Raw genomic sequence first — 20609 nt, 5'->3', positions numbered from 1 at the left:
AAGCTGTTAGGGTGAGACTGACAAATTCGCTAGTATAAGTCATTACAGGATTGTTATAATTATTTTTATAACAAATTTATTGTTGAAATGCATTGTTATAACAAACTAACGGAGTAATTTCACAGAAAATAATTGAATATCAATTCTACAAAAATTTAATAAATACAGGATTACTTAGAAGTAGAATATTGGCTACACGTCTCACAAAAAAAATTGCTGATCAAATTCGGAACTCCTGCATTAGGTGTTGTTTCAAGGTTCCACACAGATCTCATTTTAAATAATTATATTTATACATATATTAAAATTAAATAGTCCGGTGTATATACCTTGAGGGTTTCGTCGACTCCTGGAGATCTGGCCCGAAAACATAGCTGGAGTGATCAGTTACACAGCGGTAATGTTTGATATACCTGGGGTACCCACCTTCAGTTATTGACTCTCCCTCGTTTAGGTAACTCTGAACAGGAGCACCTTGCGTCTCGCAGCGAGTAACTACTGGAATGACCTTCCACCTCCATAAAAAAATATGCTAAATAGGCTATAACGCTGTTTACTTTTAAAAAACGACGTAAGCAATGGCTCTTATCTGTACAAAAATCGAGTAACAATAGGTCCCCAATTAATAAAACTCCTAGCAGCACAAAATTTGAAATTGTACGTTAAATAAAAATAAAAAAAAACTTTATGCTGACAGCCATTAACTTGTTACTAGTTATTGCTCAAGGAATGTTATCACTTGATGCTCCGCATATTAGCTTGGTGCAGCAAGTGAACAGTTAACTACAGGTGAAAACTGAAAATCAGCAATGCTGCGTATTTAACCTTTTTGTCCACATCACTCAATAGTTTATTCTATTAGTTTTTAAGTATTGCCTTTGTAATGTTTTTTGGAGAAATAAATGTATTTTTATAATTACTAATACAAAGATCGAACACTCAGAAAAAATTCCTTCGATCCGGCCGGATTCCAACCGACGTCTTCTAGCTATACCAACTAAGCTATACCAACTAAACGTCTGACACGGTAATTGAATATCAATTCAATAAAAATTTAAAATGCAGTGAATAGCGACATCTCTCGCCAGGGCTGGTAACTGTAAAGATATCTAACTGGGTGATAAAAGTTTCATGGATTTCTCATAGATGGCGCTACGACTAAAAACTCATTGAAAAACCCAAATACCAAGATACGAAGTTCGAATCCGGCCTAAACGAAGGAATTTTTTCTGAGTCTTCGATTTTTGTATTAATAATTATAACAAAGTAGTGGAGTAATTACACAAAAAATAATTGAATATCAATTCAATAAAAATTTCAAGTGTATTTTTTATTTATTTTATTTAAAACCTCATAGTGACGAATTTTGAATGACTACTATTTCGTTATAGACGGGTTTACGCTTTCCCTTTGTGACTTTATGAAGACGACTGCTGAGAACAGAGAAATTATTTTTACCCTCCGTACTAAATGTTAGGTACGTTTATCACAGCTATGTATCATAAAAATCTACTATTCTTGTTAAGATAATGTACATTTTTATAATTGTCCCGTGTTGTTAGTGTAAGATGTTAACTTCTTTATTTTAATGAACAACGTTTTAATTTTTTTATTCTAAATTTACGTCACCTAGACATAACTTTGAGCAAAGAAAGTCCACTCCAAATTTGCTCATCGTATTTATTTAGTGGCACTTGTTCATATGAGATGGTGAATTTCATTCGTGAGTTAGTTTCTGAAAAAAAAAAAAAAATTATAATATTAAATAAGATCTATAGTGACTATTGATGGCTTGATTTAGCCTTAGGTAATATAATAAACAGGTCAGTAAAAGTGGGCATGTAATAAAATAAAAATGATAATAATAAAATGATCCTGATTATAAGATCGTTGGGTGTAGCATTTTTTTTTTTTTTTTTAAAGTAAAAGACGTTACGAGGTCGCCACTTTTCGCAAAATTTTAATAATACTTACACTCGAAATCATACTCAAGTACCTGCCATTGGGGTCGTATTTCCAGTGCAATCCTGACTTGAGCATTGAGTAGAGTTCTAGAATACGACCCATAGTCATGTTATTGCTAACGACAGTCCTATCCTTGTTTCTAAGCCTTAATAAAATTGTGCAGTCTATAGATTGTTAAATGAAATAAATTATGCAAGAAAATATAGTAAAAGTTAATGTTATGTCGTTCTAATAATTAATATACTTATTTTGACAATCGGTCCACTAATATCGACACCCGCTTTTATTCCAATACAAATTATTATCCTATTGTAGGCTATACAATCGTACCTACATAAAACATCCGCCTAAAAACGACAGTAGGTGCGAAATGATGCTACAGAAACATTATTATTATTACACATTACACATTTTAAGAGTTGAGCTGTTTATTTTTTCATAAATATTTTAGATAAAAGTGTGAACTTGGACGGAGTTCACATTGTTTAAGACATTTTACGATAATAATAATAAAAATTTATACATGTGCGAATAAAACAAGTTCGGCTGTACATTGCGTAAGCGTAACCAATTTTCAATCGACAGTCATTGTATCACATTTATCTACCATTAGCTACTTGTACGCGGACAACGCAACATCTTTGGGAAATGAACTGGATTTTACTATGTCTTGGAAAAAAACAGTATAGTCACTTAACTACTTGCTAAGAATCACTTTCATCTGCTGGATGTACCTAAATGTGTTAAAATAAAGACAATCACTAAAATTAACCATTGTGCCGACTCTACATAATTACCTACTTAATAAGTGTACTGAGATGATACGAAGCTTAAATGTAGTATAATAATATAATATAATAATAGTATAAACATGTACATTTCCTAAATAAATTTCGTGATTGAGGCAAAATTTCCACGAATCAATAAAGCCATAGATATAGAATCTATGAATACAGCTGCTCAGCTTCAAAAAGGTGGTGATCATTGAACTTTCATATTTCAAACAGGACCAGCGCAAACCGGCAGGCAACGGAGGAGAGGATTTTACCCCCGCCAGAGCACAGTACTGATGAGGGTTATCCTTTACTACACCGCCAGTGGCCGCCAGCATAAAGCAGAGTCCACTGAATGCCGCCGCTGTCCATTGTAAAGTGCACCCCTGCATATACCTTACCCCTCCCGTTTGTAACTACCCCGGTAGATTGAGGCAGACTCTGGTGCACACCGAGGGATTCCAGCACATACCGGTGGATCTTGGCGCATGCCGATGTATTTCGTCGCCGGAGCGCCTCCTACACGGTGTTTTCTAGGGTGCACTTCAATTCAACGCCCCAGAGAGAAATGCACCGCGACGAGACGACGCTCCGAGGTCGGTCTCAGAGCATTGAAAGTTATAGATAGGTACCTTATTTCAATTATAATTAGATAAAATATATATTGATAAATTTAAAGTCCTACTCTGCCTTGCCGTCCGTCGGTTTGCGCTGGCTCTTAGCGTAGAAAAACCTTTATGTCCGTGCAACAACAGCTTAAAGAGCTTCATGCATTACGCCCGTGACGAATCGCTTGACATTTACAACGTCTTTTTCGCTCGTGTTGCACGTCGATAAGCACGGTGACTCCCTCAAAACAAACAAATATTTTCTATATTGACGTAAACGTGTACGACCTTAGTCCGGTGGGACGGCTACGGCGTGCGACATCGGCAGCCTTCCGCGTACGCAAGCTCGCGTGAATTAAAAAAACTCGTTTCCGAGACTTCTTTATGAGACGCAAGTATTCACTTCTACATGCAGGTACTCCATCTTTGTTATACTGATCTTAATCTAACATTACTTAATCAAGTTATTGTCTGACGTTCGAAATTGAAACTGTGTTACTTGTATGATCAGCAAAGTCTATGCCGTACTGGCCTACGCTTTGAGGATTCTTTTTGCTTGCAGGCAACTGCGGTCTTGTCAATGATTGGCGTTCAATGGCTAGATATTTTTTTTACTATAAACAAAATGTTTAAACAAAAACATGGTTAACAAAACACGGGACTAGTCAAGCTACAATTTCCCCGCAAACAAATTTATTTTGTGACTATGGAGTCTTCAACTTTGCTGATAATGTAGATCACCTGCTTTCTATTTGTATAGGTATCTCTCTCTCGAAAATACACGCAATTTCTTCCATTGTTAATATTTTCACGTATTTATATTCCACCCATTTAAATCTATATTCAAACCAGTCAATAACAAAATCCGAATAATATTTGCAATCGCATGAGCGACCTTAAGGTGAACACAGAGCCGTGTGACGTCACTAGTCTTTAACATCCCCTTAATTCACTTAGGTGAGCATTCAAAGCATTCATTCTTGTAACAGCTAGTATTCAATTACCTCTGACTAGTAACCAGTGCATATGGTAGGTATGTATTGTTCACTGTGTTGGAACTACGGCCTTGGATCTTTTTAATTTGTGTTTAATATTATAAGTATCACTCTCACATTCAGGTACGTACTGCTGTCGTATCTAAGGTAGTTTCAAACTGTAGTCTGTGGTGAAGCTGATTGGGTAACGCTGTTGTTCTTCAATTATTTTTTTATCTCACAAGGTACATCTACACATGAATATATGTATTATAGTTTGCCTAACCGTCTTAAAAAAATGGTTTACCATACTGTCAAAGATCATCGCAGACCAGCCATTGAATAACAACTTCCTCGGAAGGGCGTCGAATTAACGATTTGAAGAGATTCGTCCTGTTTACGTTAATTTAATATTTTGCTGGCGGGTGGTTACCTACGGAGTGCTCTCCCCACGCGAGGGCTCATGGAGTTCGAGGTGTGTACTTTCGGCAAGAGCTGCCTCACGATTCGTATATACTCCCTGTTCTCACTATTTTGCGTTTCTTATTAATGAATCTGCCTGCCGCCTATGGGATGGTTCTGCTAAATACCAACTGGTCACTTTGGACTCAGTTGAATTGACTCAGTGAGTTGGCAGAGTCTTGAACACCGCCGTAAAGTTGCCTGCTTATCGGTATTCTACTGGATACATCGCGAAAAGTGTGCGAGGAAATTGCACAATTTAATTCCGCCTTCCTCTTTCCGTCACCGGGGGACCAAACGTGGGCTGGGGTGGACCCCATGTTGTAGATATTCCAAACGCGCACTTATTTTTTAATTAAAAACAAAGAATTTAATTCAAATTTCATTTAATAACAACAAATAGAAGTCAACGCTTTCCTTTGGTAATAGGTACACCTACTACATTCACGATGTACAAATAGCTTTTTGCACTATACTTTTTAGTAAACAAACAAATCGCCGCGGTGACTACTCCTCATTGGATTGGAATTTTAATACAGCTCGCAATTATCCTCACTGTAGCAGAACCAAGAAGTCACCTGTAGTCCACACAAGACACGGAATGAAATAGAGACTCCGTAAAGTGAGATGTAAAATATTGGAGCACAAATAATAATGTGCGGTAATTTGTCAGGACGAAGGGCACGGTTGAGAAGCGGGGAAATTATGCTTTGCGAATATCGCAAACAATAACTTACTCAAATAGCCTTGTTCAGGCGAGGAGAGGTGTAGCTCGTCCTTTACTCAGAGTTTATATAGAGCGTATGAGCTGCGCGGGCGCACTCGCGCGAAGAGCGACGGCTGACATCGTGATGCTGTGGCTGGCAGCGGCGTTACTTACCATCGCCGCGGCGCCGGAGCCGGCGGCAGCGGTCGCGCACGGAATCGAGGGTATGTTCAGTTCTCAAAGTGATTCCGTGTCTCTAATCTTAATTACTTAGAATGTGCCTAAGTTACACACATTGTCTATGCTCCACATTTACAAAAGCTGATATTCGTTTATTACTTCCTATTTGACGTAAATTGCAAATGTTATTCTCTTACTTGTTACATATTTTACACTTATCTGTTTTTTTAATATATCTTCCATAAATAATACACTTCAGGACAAGTAGTTCGTGCCACCTTGCATCTTCAGTATTCAATGTCCAAAGCTCAAACAATTTTGATTAACCAAAAACTATTATGCAATTTTAAAACTGACATACTAAACACTAAACGTCATTTCCGCAAGTTCTTATTGATAATTTGAATTTGTAAAACCGGAGAAAACTTTTTGTTATTGTGTTATATCCGTAGATATAGGAAAAAGGGAGATATGTAATGACGCTATGTAAGATCGGGTACCGATGTCGCCACTTTTGAGTTTGTGTGCAATTCAAACTTTACGCTCTATTATCTACTACCATAACTTAACGATTTTGATTGGTTAAAACATGAAAACGACGTAACACAATTTCAAATTTTTCACAAAATTAAACTTACAAACATCAATCATCGTAAATGAACATCACTATATTCCAGTCTAGAAATTTCTATGGACACAAAAAGAAAACATTGAAAAAATAATAGAAATAGTAATTAAATTCACAAATAGCAGTGGTATGTTGTCCCCACAGACAACATCTAGATATATGTCTGTGGTTATCCCACTGGTTTTAAAATTTTTGTTTTCACTCCAATTTTTACAAGGTGTATCGCTACAACCTGGCATTTTCACGTTTTACGACAGATCTTGTAAGTACAACAATCGCCATGTCACTGCGGCGATGTTTGAAGGCGGTTCACCTCGATATGTGCATTTTGACCATGTCGAGGCGACTCGAACCACGTCCTCACACCAAATCTCCCCTTTTTTTCCTATATCTATGGTGATACCCTACCCTTTACGAATACAAATGCAAAGAGGCTCGAACTACGTGACCGGGAGTGTAATTAACCTTTAACAGTTCCTTATCATCGCACAGAGTCGTCCTTTGTCCAAATGGCATTGAGAAGGCAAAGAGCTCTCACCTTTCATGTCCTCACGCGGAAGAAAATTCAACGCAATTGAACGCTGCGATTTGATTCCTTGTTTATTATTCACTTTAGCATGTTCATTAAAGTGTCTTATTACCGCCGCATAAGAGTCATACACAACGATCCTCAAAATCGTTGCAATAACGTTTTATTTCTCACGCATCGAAAGGTGAAATGTTGAATGGCGAATTTACTGATTCATATTTCATCTCAATTATTTTGTACTTACAATCTTTTAGGACAATATCTGTTAATTTTTAAGTTTTTTGACATAGATCAAATAAAATTTTCGAGATATTGAAATCTAAATATCGTTACGAAAATTTTACATTCAACAAAAAAATGTAATCAAACTACTGAAAAAAAAACAGACATTTGAAATCTGCTACGTAGTTAGGGTTATTGGGCACAATAAACAATACTTTTTATTTGCTACAGTTCACGACCACAAATTATCTATGTTCGTAAACAGTGACGACAATGGCGTACCTCAACTTTACTGTACTTTATTCAACAACAAACGACTCGTGTGTCCTGCAGATGACGTCAGTGATGGCTTTTATGTAAATCTACTTACTCGATGCTTTCTATTAATTGAACACATTTGTGAACAAGTCAAAGTCAAAGTCAAAGATTATTTATTCCATAGGTAAAATAAATTTACTCTTGAAAACATCACATTTAAGCAACTGCTCGTTCACTACGCTGACCTCCCCGAGAAGAACGAGCAAGAAATTCTAGGGATTGCTCTTTTCAAATAAACTTAAATGCTATGGAATACACTTTGAATCAAATTTGTGTGGATTCTGGAGCCGTGTCGTCTTTCCATACATCTTTATCTCACACGTAGTCTTCAATTTTGTAATATGATTTTTCGATCAAAATATTTTTAATGTAAGTAGTTTTTAAACTTAGGAAATTATAAACTTAATATATGCTCCGGAATCTTATTGTAAAAACGTATACAGTTCCCCATAAAAGAGTTGTTTACCTTGGTTAAACGAAATCGTGGTACCATGAGTTTGGACTTAGCTCTAAAGTTAATATTATGGATATCTTCTTTCTTATTGAAATTATGTATATTTTTACGGGCATATAAAATATTTGAGTAAATGTACTGTGATGCCACAGTCATGATACCAGTCTCCATAAACTTTTCTCTGAGAGAAACCCCAGAGCCTAGACGGTACACAGAACGAATCGCTCGTTTTTGCAATACAAATAAAGTTTGAATATCTGCCGCTTTACCCCACATGAGAATCCCGTAGGACATTATACTATGGAAGTAACTAAAGTAAACTAGTCTAGCAGTACTAACATTCGGTAAGCTCACGTATTCTGCGGACTGCGTATGCAGCGGAGCTTAATCTGCTGGCCAGGGAAGATATATGTCGAAACCATTGAAGTTTACTATCTAAGATCACTCCCAAGAAGACTGCTTTATTAACAAGGTCTAACTTTTCTCCGTTTATTTCTATGCTTGGACTAGTCGATTTAACGTTACGTAATTTAAATTTAACACATTTTGTCTTCTTGAAGAAGCGAAAAATAAAGTGAGACCATTTTTTACAAAATGTTCAGCATCATACTTTGTCGCTACATGTACAGGGTCAAGAGCATGTCAAGCTTGACACTTACGTCCAACTCTATGCCGCTTACGATAAGAACAGTCCAAAGTACAAAGTGTCAAGCTTGACATGCTCTTGACTGCACCTACTACTATATTATATGTAGTAGTGTAGTTTGTTGGTAGGTATATACTTCAACTGTATTGCTTTTTCATTTAATGCCTGTCGCGATCGGCGCACGTACGACGACCAAGGCAAATAAAAATATATATAATATTATAAATTATTTAATTAAATGATAAAGCCAGAGGACTGTCTGAGATGATGAGTGGCGTCTCTTTAAACACGGTTCTGGCAGAATACCAGGGACGTGGAAAACCGCGGCATTTATGCTGAGCCAGCGTTTTTTCACTGCCATGCATGACTTCCAAAACTATTACTTTCATTAGTTGCACACAGGGCGCACTATAAGTTCCCGGAACTGGCCACTTGGATAAACAATATTTAAAAAGTAATTACAACATTTGAAAATGGAACTCTTTGGCTGTAGAATACAGTTTGTTTCGTCTGACTGTCACTTGTTTTTACATCGTGGCGTCATTTTAGAAATTGGTTGTCTACATCACCATGGATTTAACTCGTGAAAATTTTCGTAGTATGATTTTCTACGACTTTAAGTGTAATTCAACAGCTCAGCAGAGCTTCGCTCCTCCTCAAACTGCTTTTGGCTATAAAGCTTCATGCAAGACGACTACTTATACCTGGTTTGCAGAATTCAAACGCGGTCGTGTGAATCTCAGTGACTTACCAGATTCAACGAAGGGGCATCAAATTTGGTGTGGGACATAGTAACAGGTGACGAAACATGGATTTATAGTTACGATCCCAAAACAAAGCAGCAATGGAGCGCATGGGCCTTTCGAGATGAACCGAAACCAACCAAATTGGCGCGCGTGCAAAGTGCCTCTAAGCGGATGATTGCTTCTTTTTTTAATAAAACTTTACACGTGGCTACTGTTGCTTTGGAGAATCGTTGTACCCTGAATACTTAGTGATTAGTACATGAACATTTGTTTGCCGGAAGTTATTAACAAACTCCGTAAAACTGCCTCCATGGCCGAATGATTACCATGCCGGACTGCCTGAGGCCCAGAGGCCCCAGGTTCGATTCCCGGGCCGGGAGAAATATTTGTATGGCCTACATTTATTTCTCTCGTGAATTTGGGTGTAATTTGTGGTTGTCTATGTGTGTCTATGGCACCCGCGACACAGGGTTTCCCTAGTGCGGGGCTATGTTGAATGTGTGCGTTATTATTAACAAAAAAAATAAAAATAAATAACCGTATCACGCACAAACGCCGTATCATCTTGCACCACGGTAATGCCAATTCTCACACGGCCAGACAGACAAATGAATTTTTGAAGGTGAACAACGTTGACCTTATGGGCCATCTCGCGTACAGTCCCGACCTGGCACCTTGTGACTTTTATTTATTTCCAAAAATTAAGAACCAGTTACGCACAACGATTTTCATCACTTGAAGACGCTGTCGAAGAGTATGAAAAATATGTTTCAGAGATTGTCACGGAGGAGTGACATAAATGTTTTCAAAATTGGTTCATGCGTATGAAAGAGTGCATTAATGCTACCGGAGAATATTTTGAGAAACAATAAATTCATTTCTGACCATTTATAGCATTTTTTTCTTATTCATTCCTGAAACTTATAGTGCGCCTCACGTATGCGTAGTTATACGTTCCTTTTGTTATAAAAATGTGTTATTTTAAGTGGTTTAATATAAAAATAATTATGGTGTTAGTTTTAGTGGATCTTATGTAAATAAGTTGTCATGCAATTGAATAAAGTTTTTATCCATCTATCTAATAAATTTGATGATTTTTAGATTATAATTTTACGACGTATCTATCATTATCGGATTTTTAATCAAAACCATGACAAATGCAACCACGAGTTATAAGCGGTCGGTCCGTTGGAATGGTTTTAACTACTTTAGACTCTGTGAGGGAACAATGAACACTCATACATTTAAATATTATATTATCATATAATCATAATCCCCTTTTAGTTTCGCAATAATCAGGTAAAAACTATTGATATACCATCAAAAAACATGCTTGTGAAAAACTTTTTCGTGTGTATGTTTTGATGAAATAAACGCCTATATAAAGCGACAAAACTTACTTAGTATTTCCCGTATGCTAGTCCGTATGATCCCACTTTATGGTGAAGACCTTTAATTAGTTTTATTTCTGTTCTATACTTTGCATGTACCACCTTCGCAGGCGACATCGGCTTGTTAGATGAGCAGTATTTCCAGATGCCGCGACTCTTCTGGATGGATGATTGGGATTCGTGCTTGGCTGCGCGTCGAGCCTTCTACTGCCTTGGGAGCTTTCGTCTCAGCCCTCTGGAACCTAGCAAGCTTTTCGATTTTATGACAGTGAGTTATGTCTATCACTTATAATTATAATAGCCCCCAAGTTCTTACTCGGATATTTGGATTAGCGTGATACTTGATTGTAGCGTTTTTTCTCTGTTACCAGTAATCGACGTATGTCGCTCGCCCAATGTATCTAGTTAAGTTCGTACGAAAATATGTAATTTGTATTTGTATAGTTTACCACAATCTAAAGCCGAACGAAGCTCCACCATTCCACAGACGTATTCAAAAGACAGGCATCACTACAACCACACGCTACTGCACCGCGGGTACTGTATCACCTCGCGATGTTCACACATCGGCGTTTCTTCATCAAAAGAGAAGTTTGTCCTGTGCGTAGATCAGTACACTCGCAACAAGTACGGACTCCGAGCCACACTCGCCAAATTAGAGTACTGCAGGAGAAGCGACGTGCCCGAGAAGCGTGTGGATAAAGTGGAGATGATGTTTGCAGCTATCGTAGCGGTCATCATCTTCGTGAACATCATTGGGACGACGTACGACTTAAAGCGGAATCCTGATAAGAAGCACAAATACGGTACAGTATTATCTAAACTCTGAGACTTATCGAATTACGTGAAACACATTTGACAGTGTGAAACCTGCATGGCAGCGTAAACTACCCATCTAAGGAGCTACCAATGAATATACAGTGTGTTTTTTTTAACTGGAACAGTACCTATGGGCAAATACGAAACTATAGGAGATGATACAGTTAAACTGTCTTAGGAACCATTGTCTTTTTTGTGAAAACAATTTTGGCATACGATCTTTACATGAAATTGAGTCAATCAGCACTAAAAAAGTAATAAATTTTGGTCATTTTATGGACAATTCACCCTTCGCCAAAAAATTGGCTATGCTGAGATTGCTTACTTACTTGACTTAATGGTTCCTAAGAGAGTTTCCTTGTACATACCTTATATGATTTCGGATTTCCCCATACTATACCAATTAAAGAAAACACACTGTATAGTTAATTACCAATATTTTATGAAGTTGTGTGAATCTGTCAATCACAATGGCCCTCGGGCCCGCAGGTAAGGCCAGGGTAGATAATTTCATTGTTTAGCGGGGAGCAGTGTTCAGCAGTGACAGAGAGGTGTATATGAGTTTGTACAATTACAGTTAAGTTATAGATTTTAAAACCGATACGGTTGCTCATAAACTGTGTTCACAGCGGATAAGTACCTGCTGCCATGGTCGATGCGTGTCAGCTGGAGGCGGCTGACCGCTGACCACGCCACGAGCGGCGACCCGCGGCTCACCGCGCTCAACCCGATCCAGGGTACCAGGTACGTCACGCCTTTGATGCTTCACATGCAGCTACTGTATTTAATATTGTACTTTTTTTAAATCAGTGTGAATACAAACTACGGCAAAAGGAAAAAGTCAGCCAATATCGTTTTCAAAGCAATTATTTTTGAGTAATATCCATAATTTCCCTAGAATTCCACTGGTATGTAAACTTAAGGCGTAGTTGCTGTAGATTTCTCAATAATAATAACAACGATGTGGTTGTGTCAGAGCGGTGACGTTGCTGGTGGTGATGATGGCGCATACGGTGATCGCTTTCGAAATATCGTACCTTCAGAACCCCGAGTTTGTCGAAAAGGCGAGTCAACGTTGTTCATTGCACTCCCTGCCCTTAACTGAGGCTGTCCTGTCCTGGAACAGGTTCCGAGTATATTATATTTTTTAACGCTACTTAAATGTACAAAAGGAATAAAAGTAGATATCTGATGTCTCTTCAAATTGGTGGGCCGACAGCTGGCTCTAGACTAGATATTAACTAAAAAGAAACAATTTCAAACAGCATGCGAAGCTCACATTCAAAATTAACGCTTTGCAAAATATAAAGTATAGAAGTGTTAGTGAAGCGGCATGTGAGCTTTTCTATTAGCCTACTTGAAACACGGGCTACTTGTGAACACTGACATTGTTGGCTTTCAGGCGAAGCTGCACCCACTGACGATGCTGCTGTATAATGGGTCAGTGATCGTGCAAGGCTTCTTCGTAGTTTCCAGCTTCCTGCTCGCCTACAACCTTCTACTGTTCGCCGAGAAGAACCCTGACAAGAACGTCTCATTGAGAATGCTTCCACAATGTCTGCTGCATAGAATTTGCAGGTAGTACTACTAATACTGGTATTTAAACAATCTGAAAAATTAGAAAGAAAGATAGAAAGAAAATAACATTTATTCAGCACAAACATATGTTACAAGTATGTACAATATTATGATTTCATGCTTAAAGTGTATTGTACTGAAAAGGGCCCAACTCAGCAAATACTGCGGTGGAGCCACAGCGCTGGTTTTCAGTGGACCCTTTTCGAAGAGGCCGATTTAAAAAAAAACAAATAAAATTAAAAAACGTGGACCAGAATTAAAATAGGTAGAACATAAAATAAATAATTAATTTAGAAAAATAAAATTGCCATAGGCTTATGCACAGCGTTTTCAAATAGTTCACTCTGTCTTCATGTATTTTATGTTTCTCATGCGTTATAAAATAAAATATCTCCTGGGGTATTTTGCAGTATTAAAATACGCTCTCTGGGTTTATTTTTGAATGTATTTAAACGTTGCAAAAATAAATAAATGGGTAAAAAAAAAATAACGACCACACATACACAAACTGTGGAAGTGGATGTATCAACTGCAAAGAATGCTGACCACAACCTCAATTACTAAATACGTACCTTTTTACTACTACACTTTAGTAGCAGTAAAGCTCTTTGTGAAAGACGTCGTTCACGGAAGTACCGTACGTAAGCAGTAATGTCAGCATTACCTATTGTGTTCCGGTTTTGAAGGGTAAGGGTGCTGGTGAAATTACAGGTACATGGGACTTGTCAACTTATGTCACTTAGGGTGACCGGCGCAGTGGCAATGCCCTCTCAGACCTTTGCGATTTAAAGCTCTTGAGTGACACTGCAATTGTAATGGACAGGCGTGTCGCTTACCACCAGCATAGAACAAAAAAGTAACGAGAATGGACACTCTCCGTCCCACCCTAATTTAGGTACCGCACCGCGCCCCGCACATTGACGGTCACATTGACTGAACGACAACAAGGCTGTCGGCGAGACGTTTTCGCGCTAAGACGGCTTTGATATTTGAATACAGTTTTCATTTATTCATTACGAAACTTGTACGTTAATATATAACATCCTTATACGTTACAATTTATAATGGTCGTGAATTGTGCTGCGTACGGCTGTTTATTATCATCTAAATGGGATAAAGAGACGTTTCTTTCGTTTGCCAAAAGATGAAACGAAGATGAAAAATTTACGTCTGAGACTCGTTCAGTTATTGTTTTCTTCATTTATTTAGTGCAGAGTAATATATAATACAGATTTATTACATCAATATAATGAGACGCCATAACTCGCGAGCTAGTAGACAAAGGCTCTCGAATTTTCAATTTGTATAGCCGATAAAAATTACGTAGTGAATATACCTAATTGTTAACTAGGTAATGATAAAGATGGACACGCAATTTCAAATACCTTGGTTACCTTATTTAAAAGTATCTGTCCAAAATATAACACTGTAAGTGCTTTTAATATATTTTTTAAATAAATTTTTATATAATTCTTGTTAGTGAATTAATGAAAAATATAATATTAAGTAAATAGACATAAATACCTAATGAACATGTGTAATTATTACGATTCTATTAGTAGAATTAAAGATAATAGATACGCTTAAGAATTTTCGCTATATTGCCGCTCTGACCACGTAACATAAGTACGAGAAAGTGACGAGTAACCCTTCCACTTCACGCACACGTTTTGCACGTGTGCAGATGGCGCCTTGCTGTGTGGGACGTAGGTAAATAACTTTCGACTTATATAACTTTCATGTCCGGGGTGTGCCACCAGGCGCGCTACTTGTTCGTCCTTTAGGTTCGTCCCGTCATTGATATGACAAATAATAATAATAATAATAATAAATAAATGTAATAAATCGCGTGCAAATGTTACTTATCATTTTATATATTATTTAGTATTGGACAACCCTTATTTGTGCTCTAATAAAAAAATCCATGCGAACTACGATTTCCCAGGATCCTGCCAGTGCACATGTTTGCGGTGGGTCTAATGGCGACGTGGTGGCCCCGCGTGAGTGATGGCCCGCTGTGGGCGTCGCACGTGCGCGCTGAATCCGCGCGCTGTCGCAGCAAGTGGTGGGCGCATCTGCTCTTCCTCAACAACCTCGTGCGTCCCGACGAGAAATGCCTCATACAGTCTTGGTAATAACGCCAAAGAAATTGATAACACCGCGCCAGTGCTGGAAAAAAGCTGTTTCCTCAGACTGTTGACACTGATCAAAAGGAAATAAATAAAAGTTTCAAAAACATGTCTACACATTATGATATCGAAAGACAGATAAACATATTTTATAATTTTTTTAACGTGTTTTAAGGTTTTTTTTGTATTTCAATATTTTGTATGTGCGAACGTAAACATAAATAGCATTGCGCGTCGTTGCCTTTTTTATATTTTGTTGTTACACAATCACTTCCGTTTACGTGTTACTTTACCTCCATTAACACCCCAATGGATTAGTCACATTCGACAAACTCACAGATACGTTCGTTTTGTAATATCTTCCTCAGACACGCAGATCGGCCGACGTCACCAATAAAAAAGGAGACGCAGCTGTCATTAGTCGGTTAATTCTCAGTATTGAGTCAAATGGGAGTAAAGATAAAAACATCAAATTTATTCCCACTAGTCCAATGTATGGAACTTTTGGGTTACAATTGTTCCTTGTCCCACATGTATACATGGTGCACATGGAACTACAGGGAACAAACCACAGACATATCTAGATATAATGTCTGTGGAATAAACGAATTTCTACCGCTTGCACGTTATAAGGTCGCTTTATAGTAACTAATAATCTCTCGGTAGTGCTTGTTTATATAATTATTATGTTTAACAGACACAACCGTGAGGCCGTTATTACTATTTTTTATTTATTTATTTTATTTAGACATTTGTTTCAGGCCACACGACCCATGTAATATATACCTTAAGGACTGACATACATACACTATAATATGACAAAAAAATAAACTACTTTACACGTATTGCACTTGTGGCGATGTGTCAAGTAACCGGCCGCGGAATTGCCGGTACATGACACCCTCCAGCCAAAGCTCTTCCTTCATGAAGGCCGACAGATGTTCGGTCGGCACTCTCACCATAAACGAATTAAAATTTACGTTGTGGCGCGACTCCAACCGCTCGACCCTCAGGCTATATTTGGCTTTCTGTCTGATGTATCTGATGTGTCTCCTCAGACTTTGTGGAGTAATGTAGTCGCGACAGATACAGCAGCGTCGTCGGTATGGCCGGACGGAGCAAAAAGTTCCACCCCGTCTCGGTGCTGTGCCACACAGGTTACGGCTGGTGGGCTTCCAGCCGTCTACGCGACTACGTGGCCGACAACGGTACACGTTTATTAATCAGTAGTTATGAACATTTCAACGTACAGGTTCCTGGCGGTGGACATGCAGCTGTACGTAGTTGTGTGTGCGCTGGCGCTGCTGTTGCTACGACGGCCGCGAGCAGCGTTCGTGGTGCTGCCAATCTTAGTGGCTGTCTCCGTGATTGCCAACTTCCTTATCGCGTACCATTGGGGCCTCAAACCCATAGTCATGGTTATGAACCCTGAGTACGTTCACAGTTTACATGTGCCTTTTTTGCAAGTGTCTTCGTAACTGGTCGACACTTAAAAGTACCATGCTTGTGTTTAAAGTTTTTATGGCACGTAGGACGCCTGCAGATCGCTAAAACCACCAATGTTCTTTGTGAACCAGGGTGATGCGAGGCCAATACGTAGGTGAACCGTCGTTCAAGTGGTTGTACGCAGCGCCGTGGGCCAGCCTGCCAGCCTCCCTCCTTGGCCTGCTGTGCGCCTTCCTTCATCGCCACATACAGCTCGCAGGTTACAAGCCGCAGGAGAACCGGGTAATTTTGTCACAATGACTTTTGGCCCTGAGGTGATGCCCGTGAGGACCAATTTAGGAAACGTTATTTTTAAATTTCTTCGGCAATATATATAATAAGCAATGATTAAGTTTATTGAATGTCAGGATGTTTTAGTTCGATGTAATTCAATTTTTTTTTGTGAAATTACTCCAGTAATTTATAATTTTAATACAAAGATCGAACACTAAGAAAATTTCTTTCGATCTGGCTGGATTCGAACCAGCGCCTTCAAACAACCCGTAATAGACGCTCTTCCAACTGAGACACGGCCTTACGATTTTTTCTTTGTGCTTGTTGCAGATCTTTCTTTTCGTTTTTTTTATTTTTGGTGAGAAATCTATTTCCAGGAAATGAGTGAGATTTTGTTACGTTTATATTTTGCACTAATTACTCACAGGTGGTAATGTTTCTATACCGCTGGTCGTTGCCCCTAATCCTGCTGTGGATCCTGAGCGGGCACTTGGTGGAGCATTCGAGGGATGCGATTGTGGTGGCGCTCTACGCTGCGCTCGACCGAGTTGGTTACGCAATCATCTGCGGATTTGCGCACATTGGGTTCTTCCACAACATCGACAGTATGTTTTTTGTTAATGTGATTTACTTGTAATGACGGCCAAGTTTTTGTATAGGTACTATAGTTATCGAGTTCTTAGGTTTTCGCGATTGTTACACGTAGGAAATGAAACCATTTTTCCGGATTTAAATCGCGTATATTTGTTTTTTTCAAACAAACCGACGTTTCGGGCCCTTTACAGGTCCCATGGTCACAGTTGACTGAGTCAACGCGATTTAAATCCGGAAAAATAGTTTCATTTCCTATCGGTACTATAGTTTTTTTTATAATATCAAGTGACGGGACGAACAAGTCGCGCGCCTGATGGAAAGCTACACGCCTGTTCATAACAGTTGTAGTGCTACTCAGCTCTTTAAATCGCAAAGATCTGAGGCGCACTGCCAGTGCGCCTGTCACTCTGAGTCATAAATAAGTTGACAAGTCCCATGTGCCTGTAATTTCACCAGTAAGTACCCTTACCCTTCAAAACCGAAACAAAGTAATGCTGACATTATTACTTGGCGGCAAAAATAGATTGCAATAACTAGAAATTTGATATTTTGAGGGTTTCTTTTGCAGCACCGAATAAAAAAGGATTTTTGGAAACTCATCCGCCGAGAGGGTAAAAGACCACAAAACTATTATTTGGAAATATTAAACCACCGAAATAACCGAAATAATATTAGTATTTATAAAAATAGACACTCTATTGTATGAAAATGATGAAATGAAAGTGATTGAAACAGGGTATTGAATTTATTGAAGAAAATTAAATAATCACTTGAAACTTTTTATGGAGCCTATAAAGCAACTAATGACGTAGGTGTTTACGTTATAAAGTGTAGTAGGTAAGTAAAAGAGCTCAAAACAAGATGTTTATTTTGCACGGGTAAATCGTATTCTCTAATTAATTAAATTGTATACTTAGTAATTTTTTCAAAGAAAGTAATGAAACATAATTTAAATAATTGTATATGATTTTCCTTGAAAATTGAGGGAACGGGTTTGTTAGTATGTAAGCTTAATGTAAGTAGCTTTATCTCTGAGGAGAACTCATATTCCCTCATATTACCCACTTTATTACAAAAAAATAGTAATAATTAGAAATAAGCTACGGTTTACAGGCGTGCTCCTTCGTTTCATTGGGTGGCGCGGGTGGAGGACACTGGGACGGCTATCGCTGTCGGCGCTGATGCTGCACTGGAATTTTGTGCTGCTGCAAGTTGCCATCAATACGCAAACTGCGCGTGTCGCCATCTACGAAATTGTAAGTAGCACTAAGTACCTATTTGCATTTCACCCACCACCTAAAACGAATAAATACTTACAAATCATCTTGACGACGTCGGCGTAGTTCTTCGTTTGCCCCTAAAATCGTCTTCTTTGTGGTTTCGGACAAAACCAATATCAAGAACCAAATTTCTCTAAGTTGGCTTGAGTCTGAGTGTGCCAAACGAATCGGAGTAAAACTTTAGTCCCCTTCTGAAGCAGGAGTGAGAGCAATGCTTCCGTTCTGCGTTATCAGTCTGTGCAAGCTGTCAACTCTTTTTGCGGAAATGTTTTATTACGTGCTATGAGCCGAACAAATTTTATAAACATCGACTTTGCGTTGACACCGCGCAATGTGTGTGTGATTGAGCTGCACGTAGAGCTGCCAATTCCGGGTCGGGCTGAAAATCAGTGTTTTCAACCTAAACAAAACATTGCAAAATGATTTCAACATTTTCCTGAGCTCGTATCTGTCACACACATACTTCATTCTTTTTATTTTGATATGATTTTGTTTTTTTATAATCTTTCTGTGAATTGTATACAAAATTATTATTTTCTCATTTCTTTAAAATATGATTCTTTTGTTACGTGTGTGAAAATAAATTATTTAAATGGTGCAATAACATAGTTAATCAGCAGAATTACTCGCGCTCCTCGTTTCGCCACATCGCAAACTTATTCATATATAAACTACATTATTCCTTACAATTTTCATATATTCTTCTCTCCTTTTTTGCAGGCTGGTCAGTGGTACAATACGATTATATTGACGTACGCATCGGCCCTGCCGCTGTACCTGCTGCTGGAGGCACCAGCGCAGAAATTCCTGCAGGCTCTTTTCTTTTGTAATAACAAGCCATAATCCGAATTATCTATGTACTAAACATTTCATAATAAACAAACAATGTAGATAGCTTTTATTCCAATACATATAAAACGTAACTTCTTTTTATAAAATTTCTCACTCTACAGTTTAACTCATGAAATTGAGTAGCATGCGCATTGACTGAGCATGCGTCAACATTTATTATATTCGAATTGAGAATTTGTAAAAAAAATCCATGGATAGGCAAAAAAAAAAAAGAGTATGCACAACACAGAAAAAATTTACACTTGGTTTACGAGACAAAGAAGTTTGAGAACATCTGATCTAGAAGTACTGGGTGGAATAAAAAGTTCTGGCTTGTATATTTAAAACTGCAATTTTATTATAGTGTGAAAAAAAATTATTTCCCTATACAAATATCCCAATGCACATTTGTAGGGAAAATGCTTGTGAAAGACAGACACACAAATAAGCGAATGACTTTTTGTGACTAAATTAAGTTGTAAACTTTATTATTGAGCGAAGCGCAAAACAATTTAAATATTCGAAACAACAACAACAAAAAATGTTACTTTATATTTTGATGCAATTACATTATGTCAGACATTGACTTACAAATAAATGGACGACGGGTCTAATACAAAAACCACGAAAAAAATGTCCCAAGTCAACCTATTCGAAATTTAAATTGTAATGTCATCGCAGTATCGCGCTGTCAGTCGAACAAATGAAGACTAAAGCGGAGTGTCGCGCTCTGTGTACGATTTTAGCGCCTTACAAGTGCGGACACTTTTTAGCGCGGACCCGACGTCCATATAATTGTAAGTCAATGATGTCAAACATAATTATAACTGAGGGTGTCAGCGCAAAAGTGTTGTAGGCCCATGAAATGCATGCAGAACATAAAGAGGGATTTAAAATTAGCCAAATTCAATTTATATGAAATCAAATTAAACGGAATGAAATATTGTTTTATTTTTTCTCATACCAGCCCCCATCTTCAAAACAGCACGTTCGGTCCTCTTCAGTTCAATGAGATGAGTTGTGGACGCTCCGCCCCACGATGATATTCAGAACCCTA

General features: G+C 38.1%; 1 protein-coding gene and 1 long non-coding RNA gene across 4 annotated transcripts; one reads left to right on the top strand and one right to left on the bottom strand.

Annotated features, from left to right (window-relative positions):
- Positions 1 to 3145: 3145 nt before the first annotated feature.
- On the top strand, positions 3146 to 19765 carry LOC113225380 (O-acyltransferase like protein-like). 3 transcript variants are annotated; one of them, XM_026457675.1, is made up of 12 exons: positions 3146 to 3362; positions 10748 to 10870; positions 11090 to 11408; positions 12051 to 12165; positions 12398 to 12485; positions 12824 to 12999; positions 14945 to 15130; positions 16381 to 16560; positions 16706 to 16856; positions 17275 to 17452; positions 18555 to 18697; positions 19442 to 19763. In XM_026457675.1, exons 2-12 carry the CDS (start codon positions 10748 to 10750, stop codon positions 19562 to 19564), a joined length of 1782 nt encoding a protein of 593 aa, XP_026313460.1. In that variant the 5' UTR covers positions 3146 to 3362; the 3' UTR covers positions 19565 to 19763. The 3 variants fall into 3 exon arrangements, with proteins under 3 accessions (XP_026313460.1, XP_026313458.1, XP_026313459.1); XM_026457673.1 differs by lacking the exon at positions 3146 to 3362 and adding an exon at positions 5606 to 5712 and having other exon boundaries at positions 10713 to 10870; positions 19442 to 19765; XM_026457674.1 differs by lacking the exon at positions 3146 to 3362 and adding an exon at positions 5620 to 5712.
- On the bottom strand, positions 12086 to 19090 carry LOC113225381. The gene is made up of 3 exons (XR_003310018.1): positions 18759 to 19090; positions 18553 to 18687; positions 12086 to 12199 (listed from the first exon to the last, which is right to left on the bottom strand). It is a non-coding gene; the product is annotated as an uncharacterized LOC113225381 (long non-coding RNA).
- Positions 19766 to 20609: the final 844 nt, after the last annotated feature.

Source organism: Hyposmocoma kahamanoa, unplaced genomic scaffold (assembly GCF_003589595.1).
Source record: "Hyposmocoma kahamanoa isolate Upper Pololo Valley unplaced genomic scaffold, ASM358959v1 160, whole genome shotgun sequence".
Lineage (NCBI taxonomy): Eukaryota > Metazoa > Arthropoda > Insecta > Lepidoptera > Cosmopterigidae > Hyposmocoma > Hyposmocoma kahamanoa.
This window is presented reverse-complemented; position numbering and strand designations above follow the sequence as displayed.

Coding starts and splice junctions, on each gene's coding strand:
- LOC113225380 (XM_026457673.1), top strand. CDS start 5,634: ATGCTGTGGCTGGCAGCGGCGTTACTTACCATCGCCGCGGCGCCGGAG. Junction 11,409..12,050: donor TGATAAGAAGCACAAATACG/GTACAGTATTAT, acceptor CTGTGTTCACAG/CGGATAAGTACCTGCTGCCA. Junction 13,000..14,944: donor CTGCTGCATAGAATTTGCAG/GTAGTACTACTA, acceptor ACGATTTCCCAG/GATCCTGCCAGTGCACATGT.